The sequence below is a fragment of the Oncorhynchus tshawytscha genome, linkage group LG13 (assembly GCF_018296145.1).
Source record: "Oncorhynchus tshawytscha isolate Ot180627B linkage group LG13, Otsh_v2.0, whole genome shotgun sequence".
Taxonomy (NCBI): Eukaryota; Metazoa; Chordata; class Actinopteri; order Salmoniformes; family Salmonidae; genus Oncorhynchus; species Oncorhynchus tshawytscha.
This window is the reverse complement of record NC_056441.1, coordinates 36052116-36069320: the sequence shown is the minus strand read 5'-3', so window position 1 is coordinate 36069320 and position 17205 is coordinate 36052116. Positions and strand designations below refer to the sequence as shown.

The following is a 17205-nucleotide window of genomic DNA, read 5'->3' as shown; positions in this document are numbered from 1 at the left end:
TGGCTAATTTAGGCTCCAAATTTCCAGTTATGTTGACACTATTAGGATTATGTACCTAACCGGTTGGAAAATGCACCTAAACATTTAAGTGCCCAAGCTTGACCAATATGTTTTTCATAAAGTCAAACATGTCATTTTTCTGATAGAATACAACAAAAAAATCTAAAGATACTTTTCCCTCAAAAGTTAGAAGGTCCAAAAGGCACCGCAGACTAGGAATGACCCAACTAAATAACTAAAATAACCAAACGCTATGCCCATGCCTTTAAAAAACTATTTAATAACAGTCACATACATAAAGTCCTTTTAATTAAAAAAAAATACAAAATCCATCATTGTAACAAAAAACAAACATAGGCTACTACTCCGTGGTTTATATTCCTGTTGTCACTTTGTAAAATACTTTTTCTTAACTTCATATTATTACTTGACGGGACGCACATCTTAAAATGTGGCTTACAGGAACAGGTCTAGTTCTGTCAGTCAGGAAACCACTTATTATAATGATGTGTTACGTAGGGGACTTGTGTGCCTATATGAACACCTCTTGGTTTGTTGGTGTACCCTCAAATGCCCTTTACGGTTGAACGCCATGCCACACACTTGACATTTGAACGGCTTCTCTCCAGTATGGATGAGCATATGTCGTTTTCTATCTTTGCTGACATAAAAGCGTTTATCGCACACGGTGCACGGATACGGCCGCTCCCCTGTGTGTGTCCGCCGATGTATCTGCAGATGACACTTTTGCTTAAAACTTGTTCCACATTCTGGGCACTTGAATGGCCGTTCTCCAGTGTGTGTCCGGGTGTGCAATCTCAATTCAACTGTAGATTTGAAACCTTTCCCGCAGAGATCACAGAGGAACGGTCTCTCGCCAGTGTGGATTAACATATGCCTTCTTAACCATACCAACCGAAAAAACTTCTTCCCACAGTCTGGGCAGATGAAAGCGGCATCTCTGTGATTTAACATGTGTTGTTTCAATAGTTCTTTTCGCTTGAAACTTTTCCCACAATGGGAGCAGGTGTGGAGTTCTCCCTCAACATGAATCTTAGAGTGTTCTTCCAGGGTTTTTGCATCCCGGAAACTTTTTCCACACTCAGCACAGAGGTATGGTTTTTCCCCTGTGTGAATTCTCTTATGAACAGTCAGCTTGTCGAGTGATAAGAATGAGCGCTGGCACACAGAGCATTGGTAAGGAGTGGACTCATTTCTCTGATGTAAGCGCAGCTCAGTTAACGAAACAAAAGTTGTCTGACAAGAAGGGCAGGGGAACGGTCCCGTAAATTGATGAGTACGACTGTAGTGGCTCTTCAGGTCCATGCACCGAGAAAAGATCTCTTCACAAAAGGAGCACTTGAAGACGTCAGGGCACTTGTTGGGGGTCGAGTTCAGTCCGGCAACATTTCCATTTGACCCCAACTCCTTCCTTTTTTTGACGGCATCACTTGTAGGACGACCTCTTTTTTTACTCTGGTGTTTCTCCAAATTACGGAGGTACCCAAAACCCTTCATACACAGAGGACACTTATAAAGGCTTTTGCCTTTGTGAAACACAATAAGACGGTTTTTCAACACATACTGAAATTCAAAGGTCTCATGGCATAGATGGCATGTTTTTGGATCAGTACTTGCATTACTGGACTCTCCCGAGATCCTGTCGTTTCCATGCTGATGTTCATTGACCTCCTGTTTCATCATCTCCTCACAATCATTCTGCCAATGTTTTTGTAAATCGTCCGGATGGTCAAAGCCTTCCCCACACTGGGTGCACTGGTGAGGGCTCTGCTCAGTGTGAGATCTCATGTGGGTTGTCAAATCCTTTGCTTCAACAAAACTCTTCCCACAAAAGGAGCATATTTTGGCGCGCTTGCTTCTTTTCGAAGACTGCCCCATGGTATGGGAAGCAGGACGAGGATCACCACCTGGTGTTGAGAGGAGGATACAGAAGGTAGTCACTCACCCCTAACTTGAGACTTGGAATGACATTTTCCACACACGTAAAACGTCCATAAATTAATATATTGTTTTAAGTGATATATCAAAATGTTTTACTCACCGGTCATCAGAAGGGTCTCGTCAAGTTGCGTCAACATCACTACGGGCTGAAGGTCCAAATCTGACGCGTCTTCGACCATCTGTTCGCAACGGTGGGATATTCCTCCGATTTTCACCCTGCTGTCACTCTGAGGGCTGTGAAAAGCCTCATCCCTTTTCCTCGCGTCTGCTCTCACTCCGGTGAGTGTCTTGTGCGTCTCCTTTCCGGAAGCCATTTCCTCGTGTAGATTCTCTAACTTGACATCCACAGAAGGCCCTTCATCCTGATCGCAGAACATGACTTCTGGATCCGAAACCTTGACCGTTTCCTTCGACTCAGCCAACTGGGTATCAGTTGCATCAGGCGTGGCGGTGAGAAAGGTGTGCAGTTCAGAAAAGAACGGACAGGTCGCTCGGCCACTACTGCTTGGGTTCCTCAGTGCTCGTCTGTAGCTGTGCTTCATGTCCTTTATCTTTGTTTGACACTGCTTCCGAGTCCTTTTGACGCCAAGCTCCTTCACCTGCTCTGAAATGTCGCCGTACACATGTTTTTCTCTGTAACTCCGTTCCATCTCCTGAAGAATCGGTTTCTTTGACCATACAGAGATCAGCGCTTCCGTTTCCTTTGGGGTCCAGGTCTGTCCGACGTCGTCTGCTATTATCGATGACGTTGAGGACATGTCTTCTCCATCGACAACCTCGACCTGTAAAACATTATAAGCCAACTGATGCTGCAGTCTCTCCTCATAGTTCTCCTCTCCCCATTCTTTGTTCCTTCTATCTGTCATTTCCACTGCCTTCTTAACCGTGTCCAAACTCAACCCCAGCGGCTTCTCTGCATGATCTTGCTCTATCAAAGTGTCCCTTTCTTTTCTGGGTGCACATGTGGCTACAGACTGGCTATGTGACCGTGCTTCATCAATGTCCATTTCCACCCTCTCTGAGAACGTGTGAGACAGTGAAGAGAGGATGCGATCATCAGCACAAGATGAATGAGCTGAAATAGTGGAAAAGAGAGAACAATAAAATGTCTTATTGTGATTGCGACATGTTTTTTTTATACCTTTAAATCCATTACATACCCATTGATTCTTGAAGAATATAACTTATAAATGCTTCATGAGCTTAGTTCAACTGACATACCCCTATCAGAAACCCCAAATATAAGATTGTTTGTAAAAAACTCAAATGTAAAACACCGTATAGCCTCAAAACATGGTTAAAACTATTTTGGTATCACGGATGGTCAGTCCTTGCATCCGTAACTCTGTTTAGGAATATGAATGATTTAATCTTCCCAGCCCCATGCCTCAGCTCTTTACCAAATCGATATCTTGAAAAGAACATATCAAGCGTAAATGAATGCAGAGCCACGCTGCTTCCGCCCAGGTTTCCTTCCAAACACCAGGAACATCTCACGCTCTGCAAACTTTACATGTCCAGTGTAGCAGGCCTGTTCGTCTCTGAGCAGGTGGTTACAAACATGATTTAAAAATGTTACAAAACATTTATTTTCTACTGTTATGAAAACAGAGCTGGGGGAAAAAAAAGCCTACCATTAGCGAACAAATGGCCATGGCATCTGTGGTGTTGGAGGAGAGTCTTCAAAGGCTGAGGTTGAGTCACAGACTGTGCACACTCCTTCAGCATAGAGGGGGCAGGTCTGAGCCAGGATGCAGTCTGAGAACGGGAGGTGGTTTTAAAATGTGCAACAAATTCAATTGACCAAATAACAACAAGAATGTATGGTACACTCAGCAATATGACAACATCAATTCAAACATCGGCCAAGGCTGACACCGCCGGCTCTTCCCAAATTGCCCATACCTGTTGAAATGTTGGTGTTGGGAGCAGTTTCTCCAGCCTGGAGAGGAACTCCCACATCAGAGTCTGCAGTGCCGTGTCATACATGGGGCCAAATTCTTCTGGAAAAACTTCCTAGAAGACACATTAAAGTGCATCTGAGTGGTGTGCAACAGATGAAATGCATTGTTAATTGAGTGTGAGGCATCCTATTGACATCATTAGTAGCTGTACGTTGTTGGATTCTAGCTTGAAATATACTTCTTCATGTTTCCATACTAGAACTTATTGATTGAACTTCTTGTTTCTAAGGAGGGAGGCAAAGGGCAATAGTTAAGACTGATAAGGCAGGCCAGCTGCGGGAGGAGCGAGGATTGTCAAGTCAACTGATGAAGTGAGAGGAAACCTCTTGGGGGGGGGCAGAGGGGCCCACCACAACAACCCTCCTACTACAGTCCTCTCACATACCTTCACTTCCACGCACACAAAGGTTCTAGCGTCCGGCAGTGAGAGGACCCAATTAAGGTCCTGCCTAGCAACAGAGAAGTATTGGCTGTCTAGACGTGCAAAGAGTTGACCCCGCCTATTAGAAGGTTATAAATACATGTGCTTGTGTAATCATGCCTCGTCTTCACAGCTGTATGACCCAGTGGGTGAATAAACTTGGTTTGAGATTTTTCTAAGTTGTCCGTTTGAGTTTTTAACTCCGTTTGTTCAGAACCTAACAACGTCAACTCAATATTAGCTACAAGTTGCGATCCGGCAGTACTGAGTAGTGGGAGTGATGAGGATTTCAATGGAATACCATTTTTTGTATTTTATTAGGATCCTCATTAGCTGTTGAAACGTGACATAATACAGAACATTAATAGACAAGAACAGCTCAAGGACAAAACTACATACATCTTAAAATCGGCACACGTAGCCTACATATCAATACATACACACAAACTATCGAGGTCCAATAGGGGAGAGGCGTTGCGCCGCGAGGTGTTGCTTTAGCTAGGTTTTTTTTAACCAGGTTTGCTGTTCATTTAAGCAATATGAGATGGAAGGGAGCTCCATGCAGTAACGGCACTATATAACACTGTCCGCTTTCCTGAATTTGATTTGTTCTGGATTTGGGGAGTGTGAAAAGATACCTGGTGACATGTCTGGTGGGGGAACTGTGTGCGTGTCAGTGCTGTTGATTATGTTAACATGAATGTTCAACACAAGTGATTCAGTCAGTCTCTCCTCAACTCTTAGCCAAGAGAGACTGGCATGAATAGTATTTATATTAGCCCTCTGACGTACCTAAGACGTACCGCTCTGTTCTGGGACAGCTGCAGCTTAACGAGGTCTTTCTTTGCAGCAGTTGACCATATGACTGGACAATAATCACGTTAAGACAAAACTAGAGCCTGCAGGACTTGCTTTTTGGAGTGTGGTGTCAAAAAAGCAGAGCACCTCTTTATTACGGACAGACCTCTCCCCATCTTTACAGCCGTTGAATCTGTATGTTTTGACCATGACAGTTTACTATCTAAGGTAACGCCAAGTCATTTAGTCTCCTCAACTTGTTCAACAGCCACACCATTCAGAATGAGGACAAGATTGTGCATACACACACTGCGGTTCAGTTTACCTCCTTGATTTCAATGTCAGTTTAGCAGAAATATTGTTCTCACACCAACCTGGAAGAAGTGTTCCCTCTCAAGTGGGTCATCTAGAAGAGTTTGGACAAGTTCCAAGAAGTTTGACTCTGATGCCTCCACCTCTGTATCTATCTACAGAAAGTATACATAACACAGTAGGTCAATTAACCTGGCCGGCAGAGTTACAAGTCTTGATCACAGACTGGCACTCACCTCCTTTTCTCTATGAGTGATGATGCAGGTCCTCATCCTGCTCAGGTGTGGCTGGATGGTCTCCGGGTCGGCTGAATGATCAGAGCGACACAACTCCAGAACCAGCTGTCAACAAACAGGTAACACTGAAACATTTTGGACGCAAACCAATCTGGCAGTGAATACGATGTAGGAATATTACAGTCGGTGGTATATCCTAAAGTACAGCCGAAGCCTGTATTAAGAGAAGCCACGTCACTCCGTCGTCATATTGGCTACGCCCACAAGGTGCTTATTTTCATTGAGAGGACCACAGCTGTTTGGCTAGCAGGGGCACCTAGCGTGCGAGCTAAATCAAAACGTCAATACAATACAGCATAGAAAGCTTCTGTTTAGTGTCTTGCAACAATTAATGTTGTTGTTATTTGATAAAATGACTTATCCGACTAGTCCTTCTCCTGCGCCTATCCATCCAGACCTTGACAACAGGCGGCATGATCAGAGTGTGCGGCTAATATGATTGGCCATGTGGGACTAGCGCAACCTGCCTTACCTCCTGCAAAGCCCATTGTAAATCAGTTATACGGCATACCTTCACTTAGTCATAGAAATATGGTAGTGTTGTAAGGGCCCTTACTTTAGTCAGCAGCATACTACCCTGCATACCACTGCTGGCTTGCTTCTGAAGCTAAGCAGGGTTGGTCCTGGTCAGTCCCTGGATGGGAGACCAGATGCTGCTGGAAGTGGTGTTGGAGGGCCAGTAGGAGGCACTCTTTCCTCTGGTCTAAAAAAACTCCCAATCCCCCAGGGCAGTGATTGGGGACACTGCCCTGTGTAGGGTGCAGTCTTTCGGATGGAATGTTAAACGGGTGTCCTGACTCTGAGGTCATTAAAGATCCCATGGCACTTATCGTAAGATAAGTGCCAATGCTACCTTATATAATGTTACTTACATTATTCATCTCATATGCATACGTATATACTGTACTCTATATCATCGACTGCATCCTTATGTAATACATGTATCACTAGCCACTTTAACTATGCCACTTGGTTTACATACTCATCTCATATGTATATACTGTACTCGATATCATCTACTGTATCTTGCCTATGCTGCTCTGTACCATCACTCATTCATATATCCTTATGTACATATTCTTTATCCCCTTACACTGTGTATAAGACAGTAGTTTTTTAGAATTGTTAGTTAGATTACTTGTTTGTTATTACTGCATTGTCGGAACTAGAAGCACAAGCATTTCGCTACACTCGCATTAACATCTGCTAACCATGTGTATGTGACAAATAAAATTTGATTTGATTTGATTTAGGGGTGTTAACCCCGGTGTCCTGGCTAAATACCCAATCTGGCCTTTAAACCATCACGGTCACCTAATAATCCCCAGTTTACAATTGGCTCATTCATCCCCCTCCTCTCCACTTTAACTATTCCCCAGGTCGTTGCTGCAAATGAGACCGTGTTCTCAGTCAGCTTACCTGGTAGAATAATAAATACTGTAGAGGACGAAACAAACATCGATTTCTGTAGGGGGATTTTGACAACACAAGGTCACCCAATTTTCTACCTCAACCACACCCCTCTTAATTTCTCACCTGTGCTTGCAGTCCCATAACGAGCTGGGCTTTCTCTCTGTAACTCATCAGATCAGGGGTTATCTCCAACACAGTGGTCACAAACTCCTCCACCAACCCGTAGTCCATTGTGTCTCTGCGCTGAACAACTTGCCATAGAGCTGCGGACACCAGCCGCAGTGGAGGAACCAGAAGACGCAGAGACGACAGAGGAAGAGGACGACCTGGTAGGAAAGAAATGCTTTGTTGACGTTCCAGGTCACACTTTTTTGAAATTGCAGTGTACAGATGAGCAGATCTCACACATCCCCATGATGTTTTGTTGCTGGCTAGCTAAATGTGGGTGGCAGTAGCCTAGAGATTTACCTTCCACTGGACAGGTTATTTATCCTAACTACTTCTCCACTTTCATAGTGAAACAGACTTGAGCCTACATGAATATAGGTAACTAAGATTTTTTTGTTTGTTTAAATAGAGCCTGCATTCCACTTACATGTAAGTACATGCCTTTATTTGATACTTCTCAATATAACAACTGACCACATACTGTACCTATACTGCAGTAAATAACATAATGAAGCTTTGGTTTTCAGATGAAGAAAAAAATAATAATCATTCAAACCTCCCAACCTTCATTAAATTGAAAATATCTTGCTTGTGGTGCCATTCAACTTTCTAAATCCATGCTGTAGCCACCCTTCCAGCAGGATCAAGATTAACGGCATCAAAACAATCCTAATCTCAGCCTTTGGGTTTTGAAAAATGCAAAAACAACATTTATTCCTGAATAAAAGGTCAGATTGGATTACCAAATATGAATCCCTATTCTGAGAATCAGCATCACATTTTTCTGTGTTGAAATACCCCATTCTAACATTTAATTAAATTTGATTTCTAAAACTAGTTTTGAAAAACTGGGCCCTGCTGTTGTGTTCTTGAGCAAGGCACTTAGCCCCCCCCCCACAACTGTTCTCAATCCAGAGGCGCTGCACCCTGTGCCAAGGCCCAGTGCAGTCGAAAACTGTTTTATATACTGAAAAAAAATATGAAACACAACATGTAAAGTGTTGGTCTCATGTTTCATGAGCTGAAAATAAAGATCCCTCACAAAAAGCTTACTTGTCGCCAATTTTGTGCACAAATTTGTTTACATCCCTGTTCGTGAGCATTTCTCCATCCATCCACCTGATAGGTTTGGCATATCAAGAAGCTGATTAAACATTATGATCATTACACAGGTGCACCTTGTGCTGGGGACAATAAGGCCAATAAAATGTGCAGTTGTCACACAACGCCACAGGTGTCTCAAGTTGAGGGAACATGCAAATGCCATGCTGACTGCAGGAAGGTCCACCAGAGCTGTTGCCAGATAATTGAATGTTCATTTCTCTGCCATATGCCACCTCCAACTTACATTTTAGAGAATTTGACAGTACTTCCAACCGGGCCTCACAACTGCAGACTATGTGAAACCACGGACTAGAGGTCGACCGATTATGATTTTTCAACGCCGATACCGATTATTGGAGGACCAAAAAAGCTGCTACCGATTAATCGGGCAATTATTTTTTTTTACATTTATTTATTTGCAATAATGACAATTACAACAATACTGAATAAACACTTATTTTAACTTAATATAATGCATAAATGTAGCCTCAAATAAATAATGAAACATGTTCAATTTGGTTTAAATAATGCAAAAACAAAGTGTTGGAGAAGAAAGTAAAAGTGCAATATGTGCCATGTAAAAAAAGCTAACGTTTAAGTTCATTGCTCAGAACATGAGAACATATGAAAGCTGGTGGTTCCTTTTAACATGAGTCTTCAATATTCCCAGGTAAGAAGTTTTAGGTTGAGATTATAGGAATATTTCTCTCTATACCATTTGTATTTCATATACCTTTGACTATTGGATATTCTTATAGGCACTTTAGTATTGCCAGTGTAATAGTATAGCTTCCATCCCTCTCCTTGCCCCTACCTGGGCTCGAACCAGGAACACATCGACAACAGCCACCCTCGAAGCATCGTTACCCATCGATCCACAAAAGTCGCGGCCCTTGCAGAGCAAGGGGAACAACTACTCCAAGTCTCAGAGCGAGTGACGTTTGAAATGCTATTAGCACGCACCCCGCTAACTAGCTAGCCATTTCACATCGGTTACACCAGCCTAATCTCGGGAGTTGATAGGCTTGAAGTCATAAACAGCGCAATGCTTGAAGCATTGCGAAGAGCTGCTGGCAGACGCAGGAAAATGCTGTTTGAATGAGTGCTTACGAGCCTGCTGCTGCTCAGTCAGACTGCTCTATCAAATATCAAATCATAGACGTAATTATAACATAATAACACACAGAAATACGAGCCTTAGGTCATTAACATGGTCAAATCCGGAAACTATAATTTCAAAAATAAAATGCTTATTCTTTCAGTGAAATACGGAACCATTCCGTATTTTACCTAACGGATGGCATCCCTAAGTCTAAATATTGCTCTTACATTGTACAACCTTCAATGTTATGTCATAATTATATACAATTCTGGCAAATTAATTACGGCCTTTGTTAGGAATAAATGGACTTCACACAGTTCGCAATGAGCCAGGTGACCCAAAATGCTGCATCTACCCTTAAAAATATATACTTGTGTATTGATTTTAAAGAAAGGCATTGATGTTTATGGTTAGATACATTGGTGCAACGACAGTGCTTTTTTCGCTAATGCGCTTGTTAAATCATCACCCGTTTGTCAAAGTAGGCTGTGATTCGATGAGAAATTAACAGGCACCGCATCGATTATATGCAATGCAGGACACACTAGATAAACTAGTAATATCATCAACCATGTGTAGTTAACTAGTGATTATGTTAAGATTGATTGTTTTTTAAAAGATATGTTTAATGCTAGCTAGCAACTTACCTTGGCTTCTTGCTGCCCTCGCGTAACAGTTAGTCAGCCTGCCACGCAGGCTCCTTGTGGAGTGCAATGTAACACAGGTGGTTAGAGAGTTGGACTAGTAACTGGAAGGTTGCAAAAACAAATCCCCGAGCTGACAAGGTAAAAATCTGTCGTTCTGCCCCTGAACAAGGCAGTTAACCCACCGTTCCTAGGCCGTTATTGAAAATAAGAATGTGTTCTTAATTGACTTGCCTAGTTAAATAAAGGTGTAATAAAAAATCATAATAAATAAATAGGCAAATCAGTGTCCAAAAATACCGATTACCAAAACTTGAAATTGGCCCTAATTAATCGGCCATCCCGATTAATCGGTCGACCTCTACCACGGACAGCTGATAAAACTGACGAGTATTGCTGTCTGTAATGAAGCACATTTGTGGGGAACAACACAGTAAATCTCATGAAATTGTTGCATGTTGCATTTATATTTTTGTTCAGTATATATCAGTATATCAAACATTAAGAACACCTTTCTAATATTGATGCACCATTCTTGATACACAAGGGAAACTGTTGAGTGTGAAAAACCCAGCAACATTGCAGTTCTTGACACAAACCGAAGAGCCTGGCACCTACTACCATACCCCGTTCAAAGGCACTTCAATCTTTTGTCTTGCCCATTCACCCTCTGAATGGCCCACATACACAATCTGTCTCAATTGTCACAAGGCTTAAACCAAAAGAAAAGTGGATTAAACAAGTGACATCATTTAGGGATCATAGCTTTCACCTGGTCAGTCTGTCATGGAATGAGCAAGTGTTCTTAATGTTTTGTATCCTCAGTGTATATTTCCACACTGAGGTAGGAATAATACTGTGACAATGTGAAAATTATGATAATGCCCTTTAGTGTAAAAGCTGTATGAAAATAACACCTGAAATTTCAGCCTGTTTTGGTGGGATGGAATTTGTCACCATGATATACTCATTTCTTGACAATGGCTCACCACTCTTCGTACTCGGCGACTTCAACCTCCCAACGTCTGGCTTCAATTAATTTATTTCAATGCTCTCTTTCCCATCCTTGCCTCTTTTGACCTCACCCTTTCCCAGTCCCTTCCCACTCACAAGGCAGGCAATACTTTTGCCTACTAATCTCACTGAAACCCACCCCCAGATACCCAGATGGTAATGCACTGTCACAATCTTCGCTCTCTCTCTCTCTCACACTACTATCTCCTCTTCTATCCTATCATATCTACCTTCTGGTAAATCCTTCTCCCTCCTGTATCCTGATTCTGCCTCTTCCACCCTACTCCCCTCCCTTTTCGCATCCTATGACTTGCACTCAGTGGAGACTGGTGGGAGGAGCTACAGGGGGATGGGCTCATTGTATTGGCTGGAGTGGAATAAATGGAACGGTATCAAACATATGGAAACCACGTGCTTGACTCCGTTCCTTTTATTCCATTCCAGCCAAAAGAAAGAGCCCATCCTCCTACAGCTCCTCCCACCAGCCTCCACTGCTCACACTGTCCCCTTTCCTCCCAGCCAGCTTGGCCCTCCCCTCTGTGGCTGAGTGACTCATTGCAAGCTTACAGAACAGGGTGGTTGGCAGCTGAGTGAAAGTGGAGGAAAACTAAACTTACAGAGGACCGGTCATTCTTTCCCTCCCTCCTCTCTAGCTTCTCTTCCTCTGTATCCATTGCTAAAGCCACTTTCTATTTTCAAAATGTCAAGCTTCTGCCTCTAACGCTAGGATACTCTTTTCCACCTTCTCCTGTTTCCTTAATCATCACCCCCCTTTCTGCGGACAACATGGTCAATCCCATTGAAAAGGTTGACACGACATCCGCTCCTCACGAAACCAACACTCGTCTCCTCTGACTTAAAAAACTACAGACAGGTATCCCTTCTTTCTTTTCCTTCCAAAACACTTAAGCATACTTTCTCTGACCAACTCTCTCTCAGAACGATCTTCTCGACCCGAAGCGGTCAAACTTCAAGGAGTCACTCAACCGGAGACAGCTCTTCTCTGTGTAACAGAGGCTCTCAGCGCTGCCAAAGCTGACTCTCTCTCCTCTGTTCTCATCCCCCTAGATGTATCCTCTGCCTTTGACACTGTGGACCACCAGGGCTGGGCGTCTCAGGCTCTTTGATTGCATCCTACATGGCAGGCCGCTCCTATCAGGTGACCAGGGCTTGGTTCTAGGCCCTCTCCTCTTCTCTCTATACACCAAGTCACTTGGCTCAGTCATATTGTCACACGGTCTCTCCTTTCATTGCTATGTGGATGACACTAGGTCTTTTCTCCCCCCCGGACACCCACCTCAATCTCAACTAGATGGAGCTGCTCTTCCTCCTGGGGAAGGCCTGCCCTCTTCAAGACCTCTCCATCACGGTTGACAACTCCACAGTGTCCCCCACCCAGAGTGCAAAGAACCTGGACAACACCCTGTTGTTCACTGCAAACATAAAAGCAGTAATTCGCTCCTGCAGGTTCATGCTCTACAACATGGGTTGAGTATGACTATACCTAACACAAGAAGCAGCGCAGGTCCTAATCCAGGCACTTTGATATTTCGATTTTAAAAAACGTCAGTATTGGACCTGTGTGTCCGGGGGTGTTGGGAAAGGCTGAGGACGAATTTCCATTCTAACCAAGTGACAAGGGTGGGTATAATTTGTGGAACGTTCCAAAAACTAAGTAAATACAAAGTTGTATAGCGGCAGAATAAGATACCGGGTAGTGAGTGGGCTATTGAATTACGTGTTTCACTCGCCACGTTTATTCCTAAAACTTTCTGTCCTCACTCTGGACAAACGTTAAAAATAGGCTAAACTAAGCTTATCTAAGTGTATTGATCAAGCTACGTTGTATGCGTTGTTTGTTGGCAACCTTGTACTTTAGACGTTCTACAAATTATACCCACCCATATCCTGGCCTAAATTGTGACATCGCTCACACACTATAATTCAGACACTTACCCGGCGACAACAAAACTCTTGAAAATCTTGATGAAATATAAAATAATATTACTCCATTTTTTTGTAATTTATATCCATACATAGTTCAAGAAAGCAATTAGCGATGATGGTGTGTCACTGAAAACTACACATTTAACCTTTGCTTACCATCTTCCTCGTCGCCAGTTTCCTTGGACTCAGTCAGATCAGGCATGGCGGCGAGGAATTCGTCCAGTTCGGAAAATAATGGAAAGGTTGTTCGGTCACTACTGCTTGGGTCTAAGCGGGTTTGTCTGTATCTCCACTTCAAGGCCTTCATCTTATTTTGACACTGCTTCCACGTCCGTTTGACACCAAGGTCATTTAGCCGCTCCGAAATTTCCCTGTAAACATGTTTGTTTCTACACGTTTGCTCCATTTTCAGAATATTCTGTTCGTCTGACCATACGGAGATCAGCGCCTTTGTCTCCTCCGGCGACCATGGCCATTCGACATCGTCTGCCAGTGCCATTGTCGACAATGTTGAATTAGTTTTGTTGATGGTAGCCTACAGAATCTAGTAAGTTAGCACATGGTTAATATCAGTGTTAGTAGCTACATTCAATACCTTTGGTCGCCTAAACAAAGTGGTGGGATACTTCCAAACATGACGTCATCTACAAGAAGCAATGGTCGAGTTCCAGGTGGTCCTCTTTGAAGTCCTCCTGCGTATCTGAATATTGCCATATCGAAAGATGTTAGGAAATAGAACCAAAGGAATACAAACGGACTTGCCGAAGGACAGCATCCGTTGGCCGTTTCTCTGCAAAACAGCCAAGTAGATAGTATCAATCCAATCATAGCAAATGTTTTCTGTAGAACAGGTGATGTCTGACATAATTCCACATTACCGGGAAGCATTTCTGCTCCACATTTTATGTATATTATGTACTTTGAAAACTTCTCTGAAGGAGAGCCTTCTGAAAACCTTGACACGGAGGTGTGTTACCGGGGCGAGCTCCCTGACATCCAGGACCTATATGTCAGAGGGAGGCCCGAAGAATCCACCCAAGCCATACACTGTTCACTCTGCTACCTTCCGGGACATAGCCGCAGGAAGTAGGGGTGCTGCAGTAGTGCACTGGGCCTTTACTAGTCCTGTATAATCGGACCGAGATAGCCATCTGTAGTGCAGGCGGGGAAAAAAGTTGCAACACCCCCAAACTGCTTCCTGTGGCTATGTTCCCAGAGCGTCGGCTCTTGGACCAACAGGCTCCAAGACAACTTCTAACCCCAAGCCATAAGACTGCTAAATAGCCATACTGCTATATAGTCAATGAATGGTACACAAACTATTTGCACTGACTATCTTGTACTGATCCTATGCACACTTACGAGACTTTACTTGATATTCACACACACACTACATTGACACTCCCTCACATTACACTCATCTTTTGCTGTTTTTATTTTACTTGTATTATTATCTATCCTGATGCCTAGTCACTTTACCCTGACTTCATGTACATATCTACCTCAAATACCTCATACCTCTCTGCACATGGATCTGGTACTGGTACTCCCTGTATATAGCTCCATTCTTGTGTTTAATTGGAGCCTAATGGGAGGGACATGTAATCTGATGTATAGCTATTATTGGCAGGTGGGCAAACTGGTCTGTTAACTTATACCGTCTGGTGATGTCGCCAGGCAGTCCAAACCCACTGCCTTGCAAAATAAGACATTTCAGGTGTTCTTTTTAAAACAGCTCTTACACTAAAAGGGCATTATCATTTTCACAAGTTCAGTATTATTCCAACCTCATACTGTAGAAACAAATACAGTATATATGAACCACATGAAAATCACATTTTGGACTGCACTGCCCCTTTAAGAGGATCAACTGACCTTATGGTCACTGAGCTGAGATTCTTTATCATGTGTGCCTCTGCTTGAGAATGAGCTAAACTCTGAAAATCTAAATGTGGTCAAGAAGTGTCAAAACCGGATTGTATCTGGATTGTATCATATGATTTTCGAATTGTGCATCCATTGATTTGGAAAAGTGGAAAATACGCAGAAATTGCCACACCTGAAATGGTCAGTACAGATACAAAACCGGTTAATATCGATACAATATTGTATTTTGTTGAGATAGTGACACTTTTGATATTAACAAACTGCTGTATTGTTGTACATTATGCATTCGGAAAGTATTCAGACCTTGACTTTTTCTACATTTTGTAACATTAGTTGTATTGTAAAATTGATAAAATTATTTATTTCTCCTCATCAATCTACACACAATACCCCGTAATGACAAAGCGAAAACAGGTTTAGAAATTGAAAAAAAGTTAAACAGAAATACCTTATTTACATAAGTATTCAGACCTTTTCCGATGAGACTCGGAATTGAGCTCAGGTGCATCCTGTTTGCATTGATCATCCTTGAGGTGTTTCTACAACTTGATTGGAGTCCACCTGTAGTAAATTAAATTGATTGGACATGATTTGGAAAGGCACACACCTGTCTATATATGGTACGACAGTTGAGAGTGCATGTCAGAGCAAAAAACCAAGCCATGCGGTCGAAGGAATTGTCTGTAGAGCTCCGAAACAGGATTGTGTCGAGGCACCGATCTGGGGAAGGGTACCACAACATCTCTGCAGCATTGAAGGTCTCCAATAACACAGTGGCCTCCATCATTCTTAAATGTAAGAAGTTTGGAACCACCAAGACTCTTCCTAGAGCTGGTCGCACGGCCAAACTGAGCAATCGGGGGAGAAGGGCCTCGGTCAGGGAGGTGACCAAGAACCCAATGGTCACTCTGACAGAGTTCCAGCGTTCCTCTGTGTAGATTGGAGAACCTTCCTGAAGCCACTCCTCAGTAAAAGGCACGACAGCCCGCTTGGAGTTTGCCAACATTCACCTAAAGGACTCTCAGACCATGAGAGACAAGATTCTCTGGTCTGATGAAACCAAGGCTGAACTCTTTGGCCTGAATGCCAAGCGTCACGTCTGGAGGAAACATGCTGTGGGGATGTTTTTCAGTGGCAGGGACTGCGAGCGGCAGGGACTGTGGTTCTATGTTTTATGGGAAAGATTAACAGAGAGAACTACAGAGAGATACAGTTGAAGTCGGAGGTTTACATACACTTAGGTTGGAGTCATTAAAACTCATTTTTCAACCACCACAAATTTCTTGGCAACAAACTATAGTTTTGGCAAGTTGGTTAGGACATCTACTTTGTGCTTGACACAAGTCATTTTTCCAACAATTGTTTACAGACAGATTATTTCACTTATAATTCACTGTATCACAATTCCAGTGGGTCAGAAGTTTACATACACTAAGTTGACTGTTCCTTTAAACAGCTTGGAAAATTCCAGAAAATGATGTCATGGTTTTAGAAGCTTCTGATCAGCTAATTGACATTATTTGAGTCAATTGGAGGTGTACCTGTGGATGTATTTCAGGGCCTACCTTCAAACTCAGTGCCTCTTTGCTTGACATCATGGGAAAATCAAAAGAAACCTGCCAAGACCTCAGAAAACAAAATGTAGATCTCCACAAGTCTGGTTTATCCTTGGGAGCAATTTCCAAACGCCTGGAGGTGCCACGTTCATCTGTACAAACAATAGTATGCAAGTATAAACACCATGGGACCATGCAGCCGTCATACCGCTCAGGAAGGAGAAGCGTTTTGTCTCCTAGAGATTAACGTACTTTGCTGCGAAAAGTGTAAATCAATCCCAGAACAGCAGCAAAGGACCTTGTAAAGATGCTGGAGGAAACGGGTACAAAAGTATCTATATCCACAGTAAAACGAGTCCTATATCGGCACAACCTGAAAGGCCGCTCAGCAAGGAAGAAGCCACTGCTCCAAAACCGCCACAAAAAAGCCAGACTACGGTTTGCAACAGCACATGGGGACAAAGATTGTACATTTTGGAGAAATGTCATCAGAACATTGTCATCCTGTCATCAGAACATTGTCATCAAGTTGGGTCAGCAGCACTACGGGCTTAAGGTCTAAATCACATGTCGTCAACCACCTGGCAACAGGGTTTTTTACTTCCAATATTCATACT

General features: G+C 43.0%; 1 protein-coding gene across 2 annotated transcripts; it reads right to left on the bottom strand.

The window, feature by feature from the left end:
• Positions 1–260: 260 nt before the first annotated feature.
• LOC112264820 (zinc finger protein 226) lies at positions 261–14100 on the bottom strand. Of its 2 annotated transcripts, none has more exons than XM_024441678.2 (8): positions 13302–14100; positions 7290–7492; positions 5694–5798; positions 5520–5612; positions 3868–3978; positions 3597–3720; positions 2063–3037; positions 261–1928 (listed from the first exon to the last, which is right to left on the bottom strand). In XM_024441678.2, exons 1-8 carry the CDS (start codon positions 13642–13644, stop codon positions 499–501), a joined length of 3384 nt encoding a protein of 1127 aa, XP_024297446.2. In that variant the 5' UTR covers positions 13645–14100; the 3' UTR covers positions 261–498. The 2 variants fall into 2 exon arrangements, with proteins under 2 accessions (XP_024297446.2, XP_024297448.2); XM_024441680.2 differs by lacking the exon at positions 13302–14100 and adding an exon at positions 12496–12582.
• Positions 14101–17205: the final 3105 nt, after the last annotated feature.